The following is a 21,696-nucleotide window of genomic DNA, read 5'->3' as shown; positions in this document are numbered from 1 at the left end:
TTTTAGCTTAATATTGAAAACAAAATCTTCAAATCAAAATACCTTTTAGTATGTCTTTCCTTTGCTTTAGAATTAAATAATCTTTCCTTCCCTGTGGATCGACACTCAAAGTACTACATTCGACTCTGTATTCTTGCAGAATCGTTGTAATATTAGAGTTAATTAATTGAACTTGAGTGCAAAACCATATTGCTTTAATCGACCTATAATTACACATCAAGTTTTGGCGCCGTTGCCGGGGAAGGCAATAGATTGTTTAACTTCTAGTTTGTTTACTTGTGTTTTATTTGATCTTTCTTTTTATTTTTGTAGGTACTCATTTCGTTTTCTTCGGAGGTGATAGCCATCTACCACGTCTGGACTTGAAGACGAAGGAGTATATTTTCAAGGTGACATCTTTCTAACTCTTAGTTTAGGTAGTTTAGTTTTTCACTTAAGCACACACTTTTTATAGTACTTACCCCGAAGTTGTCGAGAGGTCTCGCTTTCGGTATTAGGAAATATATTGTGCTTGTGCTTGGTGTATTTTCTGTTGTGTAGGTAAAAAAAATAAAAATATTTTTATAAAAAAAAGTGAATGCACACGCGATCACAGGGTACACCACCGTTTGGACTACTCTGTTATCAAAGAAGAAGTAAGGTTAGAGGTTCAGAGTTTGAGATCTTTCCGGACTATTCGAGTCCATTCAGAAGTAACCGACTCTTTGGTGAAGAAAGGGATCAGGATTCAGACGGTGAATCAATGGCAGATAACAATGAGATTCCACCACCTGTGGTGAGGTTTGGCGACACTCTGAGATCGGGAATTGAGTACCCAGGGGAGTGTGCCTACGCAAATGACAACGTCAACATTCCACCTCACTACATCAGTTTGGTGAATGAAGGAAATCTTTTTCATGGACGGGATGATGAAGATCCGGTGAGCCATTTGAATGCCTTCTACGAGCTGACAAATTCTCATAGACCTCCAAATGTGGAGCATCATCGGATTAAGAGGGCCTTATTTCCATTCTCATTGAGGGAGAAGGCAAGAGCGTGGTATGACTCATTACCGGGCTACAACATAGCAACATTCCAAGAGTTGAAGTCGTTGTTTCTTGTAGAATACAACTCTCCAATGAAGATTGAGAAGTTGAGAGAGGAGATCACCTCATTCCGACAGAAGTATGATGAGTCCTTCGCGGAGGCATGGAAGAGATTCACGGAGTTGATAAGGAAATGCCCAAGTCACGGACTAGCTCCGGGGCATGACCTTTTGAAGTTCTACAAGGGACTCAACAGTGAAGGCACGAGATTGGTGACTGCAGGTTCGAATGGGAACCTAGATGATCTAACTCATGATGAGGTGAGGGCCTTGTTTCAAAGGTTGGCCAACAATCAAAGGAATTGGCACAATCCAAGGAGAGGAGCTGATAGAGCAGGAGATACGTTTGGTGCTACAAAGGATGCGGAAAGGGTGACCGCAATTGAGGCTCAACTGGCAGACATCAGCACTCAAATGTCGTCAATGACAAAGGCAGTTAAGTCTCTTCAATTGACTCCTCAACCCCAAGCTGTGACTGTGATGAGATGTGGATTGTGTCAAGGAGGGCATCATACTGATCAGTGCCCAAGTCTTCAAGGACCACCAATGGAGGATGTGAACTACATTGGTAACAATCGACAAGGGTTCAACCAAGGCAACCAATACAACAACCAGCAAAATTGGAGGACTCAACAAGCAACTTGGAATCAAGCTGGTCCTAGCAACAACTCGGGTAATCAATGGAGGAACAACACTCAACCTCCGGGCTATGAGAAGAAGCCATCGGTCGAGGATCAATTGGGACAGATTCTCTCTTTCATGACTAAGAGTCAAAAGGAGAATGAGAACTTCAAAGATAAGACGGTGGAAAAGTTTGGGCAGATCGATGCCACAATGAGGAATCTCGAGACTCAAATCGGGCAGCTTGCTACAGCATCACACACAAGGATTCCTAATACCATCCCAAGTAATACAGTGCCCAATCCGAGAGGTAATGAACAGTGCAAAGTGGTAACTTTGAGAAGTGGTCGAGAGTTGGATTCGACACCATTAATGGACGGCCAAGGTACTTCCGGCATCTCACACGCAGGGGCGGACGAGGCATGTAAGGGAAGTCCCGCGTTGGTGCAGGGGGCCCAACATGGTCAAGAACAGGCTGCATCCGGCAGCAAGGAACATGGTGAAGAATCCGATTCAAGTGGAAAGTTTTCAGCAGAAGAGAAAGGAAAGAAGATAGCAGAGATGGAATCAAAGAGACAGATGTTGACAAGTCCAGCACTAGATCCGAAAAGCAAGTTCAACTTCCCCGACCATATTCCTTCTCCACCATATCCACCCAAGAGGAAGAAGAGGGCTCCAAAAGAGAAAAGCTTTGAATGGATGATGAACGTGATCCGGAAAGTGAATGTGGATGTTTCATTAGTGGACCTCTTCACTAATTTTCCCAAGTTCTCCAAGTTTTTCAAGGATATGATGGCAAACAAGGAGAAATTGCAAGATGAGGGGATAGTGGCATTGAGCATGAATTGCTCACAATCGATTTCGGGAATGATGCCAATGAAGAAGAGGGATCCGGGAAGTTGTGTGATTCCTTGTGAGATCGGCAATACAATCTTCACGAAATGTCTGTTAGATCAAGGATCGGGAATCTCACTCATGGCATTGAAAACTGCACGTGCCATTGGACTGGAGAACAGAATGGAGCCCATCGACATTGCTCTACAGTTGGCTGATCATTCCATCGTGAAGCCCACGGGAATAGTAGAGGATGTCTTGGTCAAAGTAGACAAATTCATCATCCCTGTTGATTTCATAGTCTTGGACATGCCCGAGGACAAAGAGGTACCAATTCTATTTGGTAGACCGTTTCTTGCCACGGGAGATGTGTTGTTAGGAGCTAAAGACAACTCTGTCACGTTTAGAATTAATGGTGAGCAAGTGACCATTAATGTGGAGAAAGCGATGAAGCATCCTAGTGATGCAAAAGCGTGCTTTAGAGTTGATGTCCTCGATAAGTGCATATTTGACAAGATGTGTTGCTCGGCAAGAATAGAAGGAAGTGTATATGACAAAGGGAGTTTGGAGAGAGACTATGGTTCGACACTTAAAGTCGATTTTGATGAAATAGAAGATTCTCAAGTTGATGAACCAAGTCTCGAGAATGAGTGTATTGTGGATACTTTTGTGGTGGATGTAAAACCGTCAATCGAAGTACCACCAAAGTTAGAATTGAAGCCACTCCCGACAAATCTGAAATACGCCTTCCTTGGTGATGATGAAACATTACCGGTTGTAGTATCGGCTTTGTTGAATAATGAAGAGGAATCCAAATTAATAGAGCTACTGAAGTCACACAAGAAAGCTCTAGGATGGTCCATTGCCGACATCAAAGGAATTAGCCCCGCTATATGCATGCATAAAATCTTGATGGAAGATGGAGCTAAACCGGTAAGAGAAAGACAAAGAAGGTTGAACCCACTTATGCAAGAAGTGGTGGAAAAAGAGGTGAAAAAATTGTTGAAATTTGGGATGATCTATCCCATTTCCGATAGTGAGTGGGTCAGCCCGGTGCAATGTGTACCGAAGAAAGGAGGAATAACCGTGACCGTCAATGAAAAGAATGAAGTCTTAGCAACTCGATTGGTAAACTCATGGAGAGTTTGCATGGACTATAGAAGATTGAACAAGGCGACAAGAAAAGATCACTTTCCATTGCCATTTCTCGATCAGTTGCTTGATAGAATTGCGGGTTATTCTCATTATTGCTTCTTGGATGGATACTCGGGGTATAATCAGATTGCAATTGCCCCGAAAGATCAGGAAAAGACGACATTTACATGTCCTATTGGTACGTATGCCTTCCGTCGGATGCCTTTTGGGTTATGCAATGCACCGGCTACATTTCAACGTTGCATGATGGCAATTTTTTCAGACATGAATGAAGACATCATGGAGATCTTCATGGATGATTTCTCCGTCTTTGGATCCTCATTTGACCTTTGCTTAGAAAACTTGAGACGGGTCCTACAAAGATGTGAAGAATCTAATCTCGTGCTAAATTGGGAAAAGTGTCAATTCATGGTCAAAGAAGGCATAGTGTTGGGACACAAGGTGTCGGAGTTGGGATTGGAGATGGATAAGGCTAAGATTGATGTGATTTCGAAGTTACCTCCCCCAACAAATGTGAAGGGCATCCGTAGTTTCCTTGGACATGCGGGATTCTACCGACGTTTTATCAAAGATTTTTCAAAGATTGCAAAGCCACTTTGCAACTTACTTGAGAAGGATGCCAAATTCGTCTTTGATGAGAAATGCCTTGAGGCATTTGAGTTGCTGAAGAAAAAACTAGTCGAAGCTCCTATCATTATCACACCCGATTGGTCTAAGCCGTTTGAGTTGATGTGTGATGCTTCGGACTATGCTGTGGGGGCCGTTTTAGGCCAAAGGAAAGACAAGGTCCTACATGCCGTTTACTATGCTAGCAAAGTACTCAATGAAGCTCAATTGAATTACACCACGACGGAGAAGGAAATGTTAGCAGTAGTGTATGCCTTTGAGATGTTTCGGGCATATTTACTTGGCACGAAGGTGGTAGTGTTCACGGACCATTCAGCTATCAAATATTTGATGAATAAGAAAGATGCAAAGCCTCGGTTGGTGAGATGGATTCTCTTACTACAAGAGTTTGACGTGGAGATTAAAGACAAAAAGGGGACCGAGAATTTGGTAGCTGATCACCTGTCTGGACTAGAGGGATTGGAAGAGACGGAAGATGAGAGAAAAAAAAAGGATCAATGAGAAATTTCCCGACGAACAAGTGTTGCAAGTGGAAGCTCGGGAAGCATATGTGCCGTGGTTTGCTAATTTGGCGAACTACCTTGTCACGGGCATTATACCAGAAGGGTTGTCTTCTAATCAAAAGAAGAAATTTTTGAGTGACACCCGCACGTATGTTTGGGAAGATCCGTTTCTCTTCCGTATTTGTAGTGATGGAGTGATTCGAAGGTGTGTGGGAGAGAATGAACACCTTCAGATTTTGTCTGCATGCCATGATTCTGTGTATGGCGGCCACTTTGGAGCACGTCGAACCGCATTTAAGGTGCTTCAGTCCGGATTCTATTGGCCATCGATCTTCAAGGACGCAAAAGCCTATGTAGAGAGATGTGACAGTTGCCAAAGAACCGGCAATATCTCGTGGAGAAATGAAATGCCAATGAACAACATTCACGAGGTAGAACTCTTTGATGTTTGGGGAATAGACTTCATGGGACCGTTTCCCAAGTCTAATGGGCAACAGTACATTCTCGTAGCTGTTGATTATGTGTCCAAATGGGTAGAGGCAGCGGCCTCGTCAACCAATGATGCCAAAGTGGTGTTGAAGTTTATCAAGAATCACATCTTTAACCGCTTTGGGACACCTCGAGCCATTATCAGTGATGGAGGAACTCATTTTTGCAACAAGTTGTTTGAAAACCTCCTAGGCAAATATGGTGTCCAACACAAGGTTGGTACCCCTTATCATCCCCAAACGAGTGGTCAAGTTGAAGTCTCCAATCGAGAGATAAAGCGGGTGCTTGAGAAAGTGGTGAAGTCGTCTCGAAAGGATTGGGCTCAAAAGTTAGATGATGCTTTGTGGGCATATCGAACGGCATATAAGACCCCGATTGGAACTTCACCATACAAATTGGTTTTTGGAAAAGCTTGTCATTTGCCGGTAGAGCTTGAGCATAAAGCTTATTGGGCTTTGCAAAAGCTCAATTTGGATTATGATGCGGCAGCCGAGAAGAGAATGTTTGACATGAATGAAATGGATGAGTTTAGGCTTCATGCATATGAGAGTGTTGATCTCTATAAGGAACGTGCTAAGAAGATACATAATGCAGCCATTAAGCCTCGTCATTTCCATGAAGGACAACTGGTCCTTTTATACAATTCTCGGCTCAAACTGTTTCCGGGCAAGCTCAAGTCAAGATGGTGGGGTCCTTATGTGGTGCACAAGGTGTACCCCTACGGTGCTGTTGAGATCCGAGATCAGAAAAATGACAATCTGTGGAAGGTGAATGGCCAACGCTTGAAGGCCTATGTTGGAGTTGAAAGTGGCATGGAGGCAAGAGAAGTGGCTACACTTGTGGACTCAAAAGTGTAGATCAAGGATGAAGAAGGTCGAGCCAACGACTATAAACAAAGGCGCTGGCTGGGAGGCAACCCAAGTTTTTATTTTTCTTTTATTTTTATTTCTTATGTTGGAGGTTTTGTTTGCTCAATTCTTTCCTCTAACATTTATTTTGAATTGAGTGTTTCGTTTTGTAGGTTTTGTTATCTGTGTAGGAGCAACATGGAGATAGGACTCATTTGGAGCTTAGGAGGAAGCACACCTGCAAAGGAATATACACCCACCCTCCCACCCAAATGCACTACGAACTTCATGCCAAGTTTGGGGGAGTTTTTTTTTCCCTTTACTTTTTATGTTCTTCTTTGCATGCATTGAGGACAATGAAGCATTCAAGTTTGGGGGGGTTGTCAATGATTTTTATGCTTGCTTGATGCATGTTTCTTGGGTGTATTGTTTGCTAAAGGTGTTTTGAATCTATGTAGTTGACGGGTGCATGTTAGATCTTCGGCTTTCTGGTTGGGAAATCTTGCTTGATTTTACTTGAACTTTGAAGCTTAGGATGAATGGAATGAGTGCATGAATTTATTTGAAAGAGCATGTTGTGATTACAATCGATTTCTTGAGTTGAGGAGAGTATGAAAATCGCTTGTCTTGTGGAAATTATTTTGGATTGATTTGCTTTATCGAGTTACGTGCTTGTATTCATTTGTGTCAACGATTTGGGAGGATAAGGCACTAGGATGAACTTCATGGCCAAATGATCACATGCCTAGTCCTATACATGATCCCCCTAGAAGCCACTTTGAGCTTAATTCCCTATTATTTGTGTAAACACTTAACCAATCACTTAGCCACTTAAATAAGCCTCATTTTAGCCTCATCAATGGACCTTGCTACTATTTGGGTGCTAAAAAAAAACAAGTTTGAGCTTTGGTGATTTGAGTTTGGAGTGTTGGGTGGTGAATTGTAAAGAGTAGACATTTTTAGACTTGATGTAATGTATAGTTGAAAAGAATGAAGTTCTTAGAAGAAAGAAAAAGAAAAAAAGAAAAAAAGAAAAAGACGACCTCCATTTTTGCAAAAGTCGAGGTCTTTTCAAAAAAAAAAGAAAGAAAGAAAGAATGAAAAGTTTGAGAAATAAAGTTAGAACTTCTTTTTGTTTTAAGATGTGATCTTGTCTAAAATGATCTCAAGTTTGGGGGAGTGAAAGTTTGGTTGTAATGTGTAAGTTTTTGTTGTTTGATCTTTGGAAGGAAGTCGTAGGAGGGAAGAATTTGGCACTCAAATGTGTAGCCTTTGAGCTGACTATCCATATTTATCCTACCTCATCCCTAGCCCCATTACAACCTTGAACGAAGACCTTGGACCTTTTCGTTGATGCATTGTGGATGTTTTGTAAATAGCTTGGTAGAGTTAATGAAGTTTGATTTGAAATCCGCGAGTCTACGTGATTAGTAATGCTTGACGAGTCATTGATGATGGTTTGAGTTGTATGATCTTATGCTTGGACTTACTTTGAAATGCACCTTGACTTGAAGTTCTAGGTTGATAGGTGATTGTTCTTGAAAGTGGGAATTTTTGATTGGAATTGTTGGGGGTTTAGATTTTTGTCATTCACGTTCCTACATGATTCTTTGTGATGAAAACTTTTTGTGGGTTAGACTTTGTTGAGTTATTGTGCTTAAAATCAACCTTGCTCGAGGACGAACAAGAGCTCAAGTTTGGGGGTATTTGATGCGAAGCATATTGTCTATATTTTTCCCCCAAGTGCTACATATTTTCCATGAATTTGCAGAGTCAATTCACCATTCAAAACCAACCACAGCAGAATAATGGAGGCGAAAGCTCGAACCTTTATGGAAAACAGCTTAACTGGGACAGTTTTGTAAATGTTCCAAATTCTTTGGATCAACCTCAGAACCAGATTCAAAGCAACAAATTCACTTGCACAGCATATGTAACAAGCATGCTGACGAGGATCACCCCATCTGGAGCCATCTCACCTCTTGCTGCATATCCCACAATCATTGAGGATGAGCGCGGAGGACATCAGTTCACCGGAAATCCATCGGAAATGACGCCCAATGCTCCGAACAGCCGTTTCACGCAGCAGCAGCAATCACCCGCCCGGGTGAGTTTTGCACCAACAAACACACCAGGTCGGGTGCGTTTCGTAAGGAATACGGAGTCCAGACGGGAGGAATTTCAGTCACCCGGTCGGGTGAATTTGTGGAGTTAAAATTCCACCCGATCGGGTGAGATCTTGTAAGCAGCGCGAGTCCAGGAAGGGTCGAATTTCAGTCACCCGGCCGGGTGATTTTGTAGTTGTAAAATTCCACCCGGCCGGGTAGTTCATTCTCAACTGCAATTGACAGTTTTCTCGGCGGTTTGAAGAATTAAAAAGGGAGAAAAGACAGAGAGCAAAGGGAGTGACGAAGGGAGAGAGGAGAAAAATTGGGAGAGACGGACGAATCTGGAGAGCAATTTGGTGGACAAAAATTGAGATTCAATTGAGGGGAAATGGCGACACGTGAATTGGGCATTTGGAGAAGACAGTGAATAGAAAGTGACGTGCTGTTTTGAAGAAAGTAATTGATAGGAGATTCCAAGTCAAAGCTACTATTTTTCTTCAAAGCTCCATGATTAAAAGGGTTTTCCTTCAATTATTTATTGCTCCTAGTTTAATTATGAGTGGCTAGTATTCTGGTGTTGCTCCAAACATGTAAATGGATAATTTGTTCAAGTGATTTAATCTATGTTCTTCTATATCTTATGATCGTCGTTTCCACAATTTCCTTGTTTGAATCTATTACTTTTGGTGCATCATTAGTAGTAGTTCCATAATCCTAATCAAATGTCTCTTTAACTTTGAATAGGATAGATCCTTGTGGCAATGAATTATTAATTAGAGTTGTTTAGACGATAATTTGGTAATGGATTTCATGAGCTTATAGTAATTGATCTTTGATTCTCGCGCATCCGTAGGATTCTTAGATTAATGAAGATTGGTTTATTGAATATGTGTTCAACTATTCTTAAACTATTGTATGTCGAGCATGTTTAGTGCTAGCATCGTGAATTGATATTAAAGTCCCGTATTTCATAAGATAGAGTTGGCTATTAGAATAAATCACCGTTTTATCCGTGAATGTTTGGAGTAACAAGTTCTTCTCTTAATTCGTCTTACTCGTTTTATTCCTTTTAATTGTTTTAGCTTAATATTGAAAACAAAATCTTCAAATCAAAATACCTTTTAGTATGTCTTTCCTTTGCTTTAGAATTAAATAATCTTTCCTTCCCTGTGGATCGACACTCAAAGTACTACATTCGACTCTGTATTCTTGCAGAATCGTTGTAATATTAGAGTTAATTAATTGAACTTGAGTGCAAAACCATATTGCTTTAATCGACCTATAATTACACATCAGCTAGGTTATATGTATGCATTTATTGTATATTCATTTACCATTCTCTTTCTCGAAAGAGTAAAATAAGCGATTCCAGAAAATTCAATAATAGTTTTCGATTTACATGTTTTATGAAGAGTGGGCGTTTTAGAATGATAAACCTTTTTGTTTATAATGTTTCAAACTTTTCGGTATTTAATTATTCTACACTTATTTTTCAAATAAAAATCAATCAAAGTTATGAGAACATGATTAAAATGTAAAAAAACTATAAACAGGTAAACATAGAAATTATGATAAATCAAGAACAGAGTTTTCAATGATATTGAAAATAAATAAGTAAATGAAAAATAATTGATATTACTAGTTTTTTTAATATGCAAATTCGTCAATACGGCATGCTTAACATATCACATTATACTGACCATGTTTTATTTCATAAAAACAATGTTATCAATAAATTCACTGCTTCACATGCTTCTTCACATATTACATTTGAAGGGTTTTTACTCTGGTTAATAACTTAAATACTTACTCCATATCAAGCTAATTCACCATATAACTTTGATGGATTGAATATCTCTGAGCTCGTTCCATCGTACAATCCTTCAAATACTCTATTTTACTACTATGTATTAGTATCAATTTTAACCCGTCAACTACTCTCCCCGCCCTTCAAGAATAAACACTTTTTCCTTTTTAGTCTGTCCCACAAGAATATGCACTTTTTAATTTTAAAAAGGTTTTCTGATGTGTAATTTTTAGGTTTATTACGTAAAGACAATATAGCACTCAAGTTCAATTAATTAACCCAAATATTACAACTTCACTGCAAGATTACAGCTTCGTATGTAGTTATTTTAGATGTCGATCCACAGGGAAGGTAAAGATCAATTAACTCCAAAATAAAGAAAACACATAAAAGAGGGTATTTTGATTTGAAGATTTTGATTTCTAGATTATGCAAAAACAATTACAAGAGATTAAATGAGCGAGACGAATGAAGAGAAGAAATTGTTACTCCAAACATTCACGGATAAAACAGTGATTTAATCTAATGTCCAATTCTATCTTATGAATTACGGGACTATGAAATCAATTCTCGATGCTAGCACTGAACATGCTCGACATACAATAGCTTAAGAATAGTTGAACACATATTCTATAAACTAATTTTCATTAATCTATGGATCCTACGGAAGCGCGAGACTCAAAGATCAATTATTATAAGCACAAGAAATCCATTATCAAATTATCATTTGAACAAATCTATTTGATAATTCATTATCACAATGATCCATCTTATTCAAAGTTAAAGAGACATTTGAATAAGAATAAGTATCTACTACAAATGATGCACCAAAAATAATAGATTTAAACAATAAAATTGTGATAACGACGATCATAAGATAAAGAAGAACATAGAATAAATCATACAAACAAATTATCTGATTACATGTATGGAGCAACACTAAGATTTTTAGCCAAGCATTTCAAAAGTAGCGAAAATAATAAATTGAGAGTCAGCCATTAAAACCTTGAAACCAAATCCAAGATAATGTATGACTTGAATATTCTGTCAAGTTCTCTTCAATAGCAACGTCACTTTTCAATCACTAGCTTCCAAAATTACTCCACCAAATCAATCTCTCTCTCCAACACCTTTTTGTCCTCTCACTTGCTCTCTCCCTTGGGATGGGATCCCCTGCTGTGGTGGGAGCACAGCAGGGGATGCTGTGCCTCTCCCATACAAATATTTTAATATTAAATTCAAATTATAAAAAAAAAAAAAAATTAAAATATTTTTGTGAGGAGCAGCAGCCCCTGCTGTGCTCCCACCACAGCAGGGGATCCTATCCCCTCTCCCTTTTCCCAGAACCCTCTGACACCTTTTTCTTTCCTTTCTTTTCTTTTTTTCCTTTCGTCCCTCCCCTCTTCTTGGAAAAAGGAACTGCCGCATGAAACTGCAATTTTGCAATTAAAAAAACAAACGCCCGACCGGGCGAAATTAGAGGCAAGAATCGCCCGATCGGGCGAAGTGCTACTGGGGGTATCGTGGAAAACGCCCGACCGGGCGTTTTTGTGATGTCAGAACGCCCGACCGGGCGAACTTTCTGGACTCCTCATGCATCGAACATTTCACCCGGCCGGGTGTTTTGTGCCAGAAAATTCGCCCGGCCGGGTGTTTCTTCTGCCTGCTCTTCTGACGCATTTACAGCTTCCAACACCCAAAACTACACTCAAAACACGACTTGGTGAATTACAATTAACATAGAAATGTTTAGTCTACGGGGGGAAAGTATAGGAAATATGCTTCGCATCATTTTCCCTCACTAATGTGATGAGACTCATTATCCACTAACAACTACTAATCCAAAAAACGAAACTTGTAGGGTTGAACACAATTGAGAATATCGTCTTTGTTTAGTTGAAAGAGATAATGTGACGGTCGTACTTAACAACAAATGACTATTGAAGAGCGAAAGTCTCAACCCCGAATGGTTGGAACGAAAGGATTGTCGTTAGATCGACTACAACTTTATCACTATTATGGGCCAACGATGGGATAATTCGAACCCGTACCCAATTGGATTCACCTTTATTGACAAGTGCATTTATATTTCATTTCATTTCATTTCATTTAACTATGGATATAGTTTAGCATTTGATAAACAAAGGGGATGATTATACTACTATTGAGTTGGGCTTCAAAAAGATTTAATTTTGGAGTCGAAGCTAATTTGATTGCCCTTGATCCTTAAATCTCATATAAACCCACAAAAAATATTCGAAAACCCCAACTTGAAACCTGCAAATGCCGCTCCCGTCGTCGCTCTCGCTCCCTCCCGCTCGCATCACCCTCCTCACTCTCCTCTCCGCCTCCGCGGCCCTCTACTTCCTCCACAAATCCCTCAATCGCCGCCGCCTCCGCCTCCGCGCCGCCGCAGTAGCCACCGGATGCGGATGCCACAACCACGCTCCTCCCAAAAGGGGCAAGCTCTTCTTCCTATCGCAGACCAACACTTCCAAAGCCCTCGCCCAGCGCCTCCACGCTCTCCTCACCCTCAGCGATATCCCTTTTGATCTCGTCGATCCCAAAGACTACGAGCCCGAGGATTTATGCAAGGAAACCCTCGTCTTGGTCGTCGCCTCGACATGGGAGAACGGTGGCCCCCCTCAAGACGGGGCCTTTTTGGTGAATTGGCTGGCCGAGAGCGCTGAGGATTTTCGGGTTGGGTCTCTCGTGCTCAAGGAGTGCAGATTTGCTGTTTTTGGGGTGGGGAGTGGGAGTTATGGGGAGACGTTTAATGCCGTGGCTAGAGATGTTTCCGCGAAGCTGAGGAAGCTTGGGGGTAGGGAGCTGGTAGAGTTGGGGGAAGGGGATGTGGATTTGGGGGATTTGGATGGGGTGTTTGATCGGTGGAGTCAGAAGATTATTGGGGTTTTGAATGGTAGTGTGGTAGAAAATGGGCAGGGTTACGAAAATTATGTAGCTGGGAGTGAGAGTGAAGGTGAATACAGCGAGGAAGATGATGAGGATGTGGAAGAGTCAGACGTTGTTGATCTTGAGGATATCGCGGGAAAGGGGCCTTCAAGAAGATCAGCAGTGGAAGCTAAGGCTAATGGGAAAGTGAATGGACATGCTGCCAATGGGGAGAAAGAAATGGTGACCCCGGTAATAAGGGCAAATTTAGAGAAGCAGGTAAAAACTTGTTTATGAATTGGCTATTTTCGATGAGTTGGAAATTCAGGTTTTTGGGTAATTTGTTGTTATATTCATATCTGTGGAAGATCTCCTATTTTATTCATATTCTGTGCATTTTGCTCAACTTTGGAAATGCTAGGGTGTTCTGCTTTATGGCTCTTTCCGGACTTCAATCAGCTCTTGCTTAGTTATTTTCTGTTATTCATTTATACTTTTGACCAGTATACTCTGTGATTCCAGTATATAGCCAATCGAGCTCATGTGGTGTATGTATGACTTCTGGTAGTTTATATATACCTCGTTAAAATTTACCAAGTTTGTATGGTCTGTATCTCTAACTTATTGTGATTATATGTGATATTTATGTGTCTATGAAGTTTCACAAGTTAAAATAGTTTTGCAATTCATACTTAAGAAGTTGCCACCCTTCGGATGGAGTTTCATGTATTAGTTGATTATGAATTAGAAACCTACCACAATATAGAAATGAAAAACTAATTATGTATAGGCTAACAGCCTGGCTCCAGACTGATCTTCCCATCATGTTGATTCATAATCAGTCAACATAATTTTGTGTTACGTGCACTTCAAATACTACTGTGGTCTCTTTCTATTACATGAACTATTATCTTAACTGGTTGATATTGGTGGCAGGGGTATAAAGTAATTGGCTCTCACAGTGGGGTTAAGATTTGTAGATGGACCAAGTCTCAGCTTAGAGGGCGTGGAGGATGTTACAAGCACTCGTTTTATGGCATTGAGAGTCACAGGTATATTTAATAGTGTTTGTGATGTGGGTTATTATTTAACATGGAGGTTTTGGATTATGTTTATATCATGAAATATACAACTATCGGATCTACAAATGCGATTTCAGTTATTCAATTTCTTGAAATACTACTCTGATTGCCTCTATGAGATTAACTGTGTTCCATTTTAGTATCAATGATTTTCCTTGAATTTAGTAGAGGTTTCATTATGTGTTATGACTTTGATTAAATCTCTAGGTGCATGGAGGCTACTCCTAGTTTAGCATGTGCAAACAAATGTGTCTTTTGTTGGAGACATCACACAAATCCTGTAGGGAAAAGCTGGCAGTGGAAGATGGATGATCCATTGGTCATCGTTGACACTGCAATCGATCTACATAAAAAAATGATAAAGCAGATGAAAGGAGTTCCAGGTAAGTTAGTTAAATGTTTTTTAATTCTGAGAACTGTATCAAGAATGCTCAGATAATATATAGATTTAATTGTTTGCTACGGAGAGGATTAACATTTTCTGTTCAAAAATTGCATGAAGATGTTTGTTGTAAATTGTTGTGCTTCTATTCGAAAAGTGGTTGGCATGCTGTTTTGTAAATCTTATGCCTATCTGTTTGATTTTTTCTGTCTTAAGCCTTCTGTTTAATTCAAGAAGATAATGTATATCATTATTTTCTTTGTTGATTTTGTGATCTGCATTTCAGTTGCTTTGTGAGGCTTTTAGCTGGTTTGTGGTATTGCTGATAATTGACTAGATTGTTCAAATATGCACAGGGGTAAAGGCAGAGCTTCTGGCCGAAGGTCTTTCTCCTAGACATTGTGCCTTATCTCTTGTTGGTGAACCTATCATGTATCCGGAGATCAACACTCTTGTTGATGAGCTACACAGGAGGCACATCTCGACCTTTCTTGTGACTAATGCTCAGTTTCCTGAAAAAATTATGGCATTGAAACCTATCACACAGGTGTGCTTTTTCTGTCTTCTTTTCTATATTGATTTTAGTGAAAAACATGTTTTGAGAAGACCGTAGAACCCTGGATGGCAATTTTTATCCAGATAGATGACAGTTTCTATATGGGTCATGCAGCTATATGTGAGTGTGGATGCTGCAACTAAGGATAGCTTGAAGGCTATTGATAGACCACTCTTCAGCGACTTCTGGGAGAGATTTCTTGTGAGTACATTAGTAGAACTAGATGCTGTTTTTGAATTTATAAGTCATATTGCTGTTATGAATATCTAACTGTGTTAGATACTACTATATGGCAGGTAATATTAAAAAAAATTTGAATAAAAAAGAAAGAAAATGATTGTGTGAGCTCCAATTCAGAAATTCTTTATCCATCTTTTGTCCCAAAAAGAAAAATAAATCCGAGCTTTAAAATCACCCAACAGTAACTTTTACCATTCATAATTTTATTGTAGTTCTTTTTGTCTATTCTGTCATATTTATCATAATCCCAAATCTTTTTTTTTGTTATAACACGTCTAAGTTAAGGTATTGTGAAATGAATGTCAGGACTCTTTGAAAGCACTAAAAGAGAAGCAACAGCGCACTGTCTACCGCTTGACATTAGTAAAAGGATGGAATACAGAAGATATAGATGCTTATTCCAGCCTATTTGATGTTGGAAATCCCGATTTTATTGAAATTAAAGGGGTGACGTACTGTGGATCGTAAGATTCTCTCCCATACTAGACCTCTTTTTGTCTTTAATTTTTGTTTGTTATTTCACAAGAAGACCTCTGTTACAGGTCAGCCACATCGAAGCTAACGATGGAAAATGTCCCCTGGCATAAGGATGTAAAGGAGTTTTCAGAAGCCATTGCTCGAAAGAGCAATGGGGCATATGAGGTTGCTTGTGAGCATGTCCACTCGTGTTGTGTTCTTTTGGCAAAAGTCGACAAATTTAAAGTCAACGGCCAGTGGCATACATGGATAGACTACGAGAAGTTCCACAACTTGGTCAGTAATTCAGCATAGTTTCTACATGCCTCGTAGTTTTTTTTTGCCATTTATTGATCATATCTGTCTCTTTTTGAACTGAAGGTATTAGCTGGAGAGCCATTTACCAGTAACGATTACATGGCTCCTACACCATCCTGGGCTGTCTATGGAGCAGAGGAAGGCGGCTTTGATCCAAAGCAATCTCGATATAGAAAAGAACGGCACCACAAATCTGCACGCTGAACAGGTATGTTTTGAGTTTTATCAGAGATGCTGATCTATTTCATTTCCTCTGGCTAGTAGTATTCACGACTATTTGTCAAAATGACAGTTTTCTTTTCGGGATGTCTCATTCAAAGTGACACATTTCTAAAAATGGAAGCACCACTCTCTGATTTATTCTCTCTCAACTTAACACTGCATAAAATCCCGTGCTAAAAAGGAAATGCTTCGTTTTCAATGGAACAGAGAGTATTTCTAATTTCAGTATCGAATTGGGTGGGGGGATTGATTTCATCAGGTTTGATGGATTTCACATAGGAACCATGCTCATCTGTATATTCAGTAGTTTGCTTAATTGTATATTCAACAATGTCTATTTTATGATACATCATATTTATATACTCCACAATACAGTTTTCTGGTCTTTCAAAGTTTATTCATAACATTTGCTGCATAAATCATCACCACTCAATCCCTCAACAGATACTGAAGATGTCATTTTTCTAAGCGAGGCCTGCGCAGAGAGCCTGTAGAAGCTACTAAACGGGGTTGGTTTTCCCGACTGTCACGAGGAAAGGAACATACATGTCAGCCGGTTTTGAACCTGAGCAAGACAATGTGGCATGTATTATTAAGCTTTGTCTATTTACAGCAATAGCCGAATGAGTTTGAACATTCTGAGGCTACTACATTTTTAGATAGGTCAAGAAGTTGAAAAAAGCAGCTTGCTTATAATTTTGGTATCGATTTTGCGTCGAATCCATGTATATTTTCATATAACATGATAATTTTGTGCTGGATTATATCGTGTTACATGATATTTTATTATTAATTGCACTCTATATTTAGTATATTCATGCATTGAACATATTCAGACGTCTAAAAATCATACGATAAACATCCATCGTCTATATGAATCAACACACGAAAGAAACACTAGTAATACATAAAAGGATGGCAAAACTATGAAAGCAAGAAACATGGAGTAAAACTTAGGAAGGTAAAGATCAATGAAATCTGCGTCGATTGACAAATAATACTCCTTCCATCCACGAAAATAGTTTCGTTTTTCTAAAAAAAACTTTTTAGTTATCATACTTAACCACAATGAATTTACTTTGTTGTGGACGGAGGCAGTATTCAACTATTCATTAATCATGATGCTGATATATGTGTCAATGTGTGTATATAATTCAATCGTGAATTTATTAGTCAATAATATCGTCATTGAAAATCCTAGAACCACATAAATGAGTAAGTCATTTTTCAGAAATTTAGCTAAATCCTTAAACATCACTTTCAGTATAATGTAAGGCACCGACCTCGTCAACTCCAAATCTTCGGATAAGAACGATTGGATTAATCCCCCATCACTATGTACACTCGTTTGATTGTTGTACCAATAAAATATTTTATTGTGTTATAAAACTTCCTCAGGTCTGTCCAACTCTAGGATCTTTCATCAACTCTGCCTACTCAATAAATTTTGGCTATGCTGTATTTGTTTTGATTGTTGGTGTAATTCCAAAGAAGGGTGTCATAATATTCCATTTTCATCCACACAAAAGAGCTAGAGGAAAGCGATTTGAGAGATCATAAGCTGATTGTATTCCTTTTCTTGAAATTAATTTCAAGATTGAGATTTTCCACCAAGCCCAGAAATTCTTTTCATGTTAATTGAAGAGGGCCAGATTACTCATGGTAAGCTGCTGTCATCAGTTCCGAAATTTCTGACCTTTCATTTCTCTTTTTAAGTGATTTTTTGTCCACTTTCTATTGTTGAGTTATGTGAGTTGGATGGTTGGGTTCTGTCATTCGGTGACATGTGTACTCCCTCTCCCCCCCCCCCCCTCTCTCTCTCTAATATGTTCATATTCCACATTTATGTTGAGAGTCTGAGGTTTTGGTGTGGCAAAGAGAGATGAAGTGATAAAGGTAGGAGACTTTGTGGATACGTTTCATGGCGTTCAATGGATAAAATACTATTTGTAGAAATTTCAACTTTCTTCTCACTCTATGTTTTTTCCCTTTCCATCCAAAGTATTTTCTTGAATGTGGAAAATTAGTTGATGCAATTCAGTTCTATTTTTCAGGGCTTGAATCTTATTGTCTGAATTTCTTTTGAAAAGATTAGTTTTTTTAATGGTTATATCATCTCATTGTTGGGTAATATTGATTCTATTGCAATTTGGTTTGCATCAGCTCATTTTTCTCTTACAGATGTAGCTTTTCGCAAGATTCTCACATAGATGTAGTCAGTGTCCTTTATAATTCCTTGTTTGGGAACAGTTGATAGCCTTATTACTAGCTTATTCAATCTATTTACCCCACTATGGATTGATTTGATTTACTGATTTTGTTCAGATTAGGGTTCCTCAGCTCATTCATCCAAGTTCATCAATGTCTGCCAAAGAATGTGGTGAAAGTTAAGCGAGAGAGAGAGAGGATGGGGAGTTCTTATGAATTTCATAGCAATGGTAATGTGAGTGATCAAGGCCTGCAGATTATCAGGCACCCTTTGTACCAATCCGGTGGCCGGTTTTCATTGCATTGGTTCGATGCGAGAGTGTTCTATGTTAGGATCAGCAATTTCTTCGTTGATGATGCCACCCCGGAATGCCTAACCCTCAACTACATCCCTGCTTCCATGGACTCTGTCCTTGAGGTGAACGGAGTAAGATGCTCGATGGAATCACAGGGGATCTCATCTATTCTTAGACGCGACAGGGTTGATAAGAAATCAGAAGAGGCCACATTTGTCAGTACAGATTGTATAAGGTTTACAGGAAGTGTGAAATTTGAGGTTTTTGACAAGGAGGATCTTGTGATCTCCGGGGTTTTGGAAATGTCGAGTAGCAATGGAGGTGTTGGGGATTCAGCGAATGCAGCTAGAAAGTGGTGTATGAATTGTGAACCTGTGATCAGTGCTGGAACTGGATTTCTGAAAGGGAAGCAAATAACGGGTTCTGAATCTTCGTCTCCTACGATTGAAGTTTACGTGGCAGGTACCTCCTCAGGAACCCCAGTCATTTTAACCAAGAGCGTGCAGCTTAATCACCGAAAGAAACACAGAAAGGGTGTCTTGCATTCAATACCTGAGTGTGATGCTTCTGCATCTCATGAGGATCTTGCATCCGAGCATGATCTGCAGGTAAGGTATTTAAATTTTCTGACTTGTTCCGACCTATGCAACGTATCTTATGTTCATCCTCTGATATGTTGAATCAGCTTATTTCTATTACTATTAAATAATGACATGAGTTTCTTGGTTGTCTACTTTTCCATGAGAGCCTAAAAAACCAGATTAAGGCGCTTCGACAAATAGCTAGTAATTACTCATCATCTAAATGTACTTAGTTTCTGTGTATAATTTATTCAAAATTGGGATGCACTTGGGTTTTGTTAATCTTATCCACACCATACCTCCACTATGGCTGTTTGCCTGCCTCCTCTGGTGAAACATGTTTCAATCGTGACTATCGTTGGAACTGAATATAAGCTAAACAGTAGAATCTTATCCTCAACATATCTTAGGTATGGGCAGGCACATATATTAAAGTGATAGGTTTGACACCCTTTTTTTGCTGTCTCCTATAATATCATTTGCTGCTAAAAACACACATGTATGGCCCTTCATCGAATATACTAGGTAGGTCGACCTCAGCTCCGGGCCCACCGTGTCTCATTTTGCAATTGAAACTTTTGAAGGCCAATCTTCTTTGCAGGATAGGATAGTTTGTTCACATACTACTGTAGATTTGGTGGTTTGGCATGTGCTAGACGTTTCTCGTTAGGAATTTAATTATCATAATGCTACATCTCTAGGGATGTTTTAGCTTCGTTTGCAATCTAATTTGCCGTGTCTGATAGAGTAGTGACACATTTGAACATGGATAGTTTTGATTTTGGTCCAAAATAAATAGTCCCCCCAATAGATTTTTCACTTTCTTTTTTAGTCTATCTAAACAAATGTCAGTTTTTCATTTTTAGAAAAATTAAACCATCATTATCATTAATACATTCAATTACATCAACAAGTGTGACATCTTAACCGGGATGGGAGGGAATAGTATAATACTGTCTCTCATGGTAATTTTGATCTCCAAACATGGTTGCTTTGGCTGCTAACATATGCTGATATTCTCTATGTTGACCAATAGGTTTTCATACAGTTAAGATGCTAAAGAGAGAGTTCTTGTTTGCTCTTTTCAGCTGGCAGATTACAACCGATATAAACCAGAAAGCGACCAAGAATACGACTTGTACTGGAGACCGGCTGACTATATTGAAGGAGAAGACGGAGAGCTATCTTGGTTCAATGCAGGGGTCCGAGTAGGTGTAGGAATCGGGCTTGGGGTGTGCCTTGGAGTCGGGATTGGGGTTGGGTTACTGGTTCGTACTTACCATACGACTGCCCGGACCTTCAAGAGGCGGCTTTTATAGGCTGGGTAAAGGACCTCTGCCGTTACAGTGTGCATTTTGAAGTTGAGAGTATATTGATTTCTTTTTCTTTTTTTTTTTCATTTTTCTTTGATGGTGTTACTGAAAATACAGAACTAAGAAAAGAAATGATATTTGAAGACTGTGTAAATTTTTTTATAGTACTTATATTGTAAATAGCTTGTTTTGTCTGTTGACAAATAGTGTGCACTTGTGTAGAGTAGCATTAGCATTAGTATGGAGTATAAATTATCGTGGTAGTTTCTGAATTAAGATGTAATCACATGCTACTTTTTCACTATTAATCATAATTTTGTATCAAAAATTTCTCCAAGTATGAAGGATATTTTTAGACTTTTATATCTAGGTATTGAATATGATATTTTTTTTATTTCTATTTATAGAACTGAATATGATATTTTTTTGAGTGCCTAAAATAATATTCTTAGAAATTTTTTTGCTTTATTGCAAAAATCAGTTATTATAATTAGCCAAATATCTCATAATAACATTAAGTACTTGGGTTCCTCAAACACGAACCTAAAATTAGCTTCCTTACAAGTTGATTCCTTTCCTTTAATTATTTAGTTGTTGAGGTTCATCATATTTTCTGTTTCTTGAGTTGAGTTGTTAAAGATCAATAAATATAGTTTTGCTGCAAGATTGTTGAGAAAGTTAAATTTCTTTCATCAGGAAGCTCAAGGATCGGAGAAGTATATAAGAGAATCCTAAATCAAATTCAAAATTACAAAATAACTATGAAATGTGGAGATGAATTAGCATGTTGAGCAGATAGATGACGAGAGAAGAAGAATATAGAGACTCTAGAAAGATAATGTAGATACAAAAAAGAATAAAATTGGATTTGGACAATGAGTTTTGCTTATTATCAGCTGTCTCAGGACAAAGGTTTTGATGGTTTGGCGAATTTTTGATGGTGATGAATGCAGGAAAATACAGATCACGACACAGAGATTTACGTGGTTCGATTTACTGAGGTAAATCTACGTCCACGGGAAGAAAAGAGGGCAGAGTTGTATTGCTTGATCTGTTTTCTACAGCTTACAATAC

The 21,696-nt window shown here is 39.0% G+C and overlaps 3 protein-coding genes and 1 non-coding gene across 6 annotated transcripts; 3 read left to right on the top strand and 1 right to left on the bottom strand.

The window, feature by feature from the left end:
• The first annotated feature begins 742 nt into the window (after positions 1-742).
• LOC121779725 lies at positions 743-3,762 on the top strand. The gene is made up of 3 exons (XM_042177119.1): positions 743-2,090; positions 2,175-3,472; positions 3,700-3,762. Exons 1-3 carry the CDS (start codon positions 743-745, stop codon positions 3,760-3,762), a joined length of 2,709 nt encoding a protein of 902 aa, XP_042033053.1.
• LOC121793208 lies at positions 1,130-1,236 on the bottom strand. The gene has a single exon (XR_006049046.1). It is a non-coding gene; the product is annotated as a small nucleolar RNA R71 (small nucleolar RNA).
• An 8,517-nt stretch (positions 3,763-12,279) lies between the features above and the next one.
• On the top strand, positions 12,280-17,017 carry LOC121766086 (S-adenosyl-L-methionine-dependent tRNA 4-demethylwyosine synthase-like). The gene is made up of 9 exons (XM_042162430.1): positions 12,280-13,247; positions 13,905-14,020; positions 14,258-14,433; positions 14,789-14,979; positions 15,103-15,189; positions 15,535-15,692; positions 15,771-15,981; positions 16,066-16,210; positions 16,669-17,017. Exons 1-8 carry the CDS (start codon positions 12,360-12,362, stop codon positions 16,204-16,206), a joined length of 1,968 nt encoding a protein of 655 aa, XP_042018364.1. The 5' UTR covers positions 12,280-12,359; the 3' UTR covers positions 16,207-16,210; positions 16,669-17,017.
• Positions 17,018-17,478: 461 nt separating this feature from the next.
• Positions 17,479-20,950, top strand: LOC121792730 (uncharacterized protein At1g01500-like). 3 transcript variants are annotated; one of them, XM_042190800.1, is made up of 3 exons: positions 17,479-17,886; positions 18,550-19,341; positions 20,398-20,950. In XM_042190800.1, exons 2-3 carry the CDS (start codon positions 18,632-18,634, stop codon positions 20,519-20,521), a joined length of 834 nt encoding a protein of 277 aa, XP_042046734.1. In that variant the 5' UTR covers positions 17,479-17,886; positions 18,550-18,631; the 3' UTR covers positions 20,522-20,950. The 3 variants fall into 3 exon arrangements, with proteins under 3 accessions (XP_042046734.1, XP_042046732.1, XP_042046733.1); XM_042190798.1 differs by having other exon boundaries at positions 17,482-17,886; positions 18,550-19,336; XM_042190799.1 differs by lacking the exon at positions 17,479-17,886 and adding an exon at positions 17,975-18,120 and having other exon boundaries at positions 18,550-19,336.
• The last annotated feature ends 746 nt before the right edge of the window (positions 20,951-21,696 follow it).

Source organism: Salvia splendens, chromosome 2 (genome assembly GCF_004379255.2).
Source record: "Salvia splendens isolate huo1 chromosome 2, SspV2, whole genome shotgun sequence".
NCBI lineage: Eukaryota > Viridiplantae > Streptophyta > Magnoliopsida > Lamiales > Lamiaceae > Salvia > Salvia splendens.
This window is presented reverse-complemented; position numbering and strand designations above follow the sequence as displayed.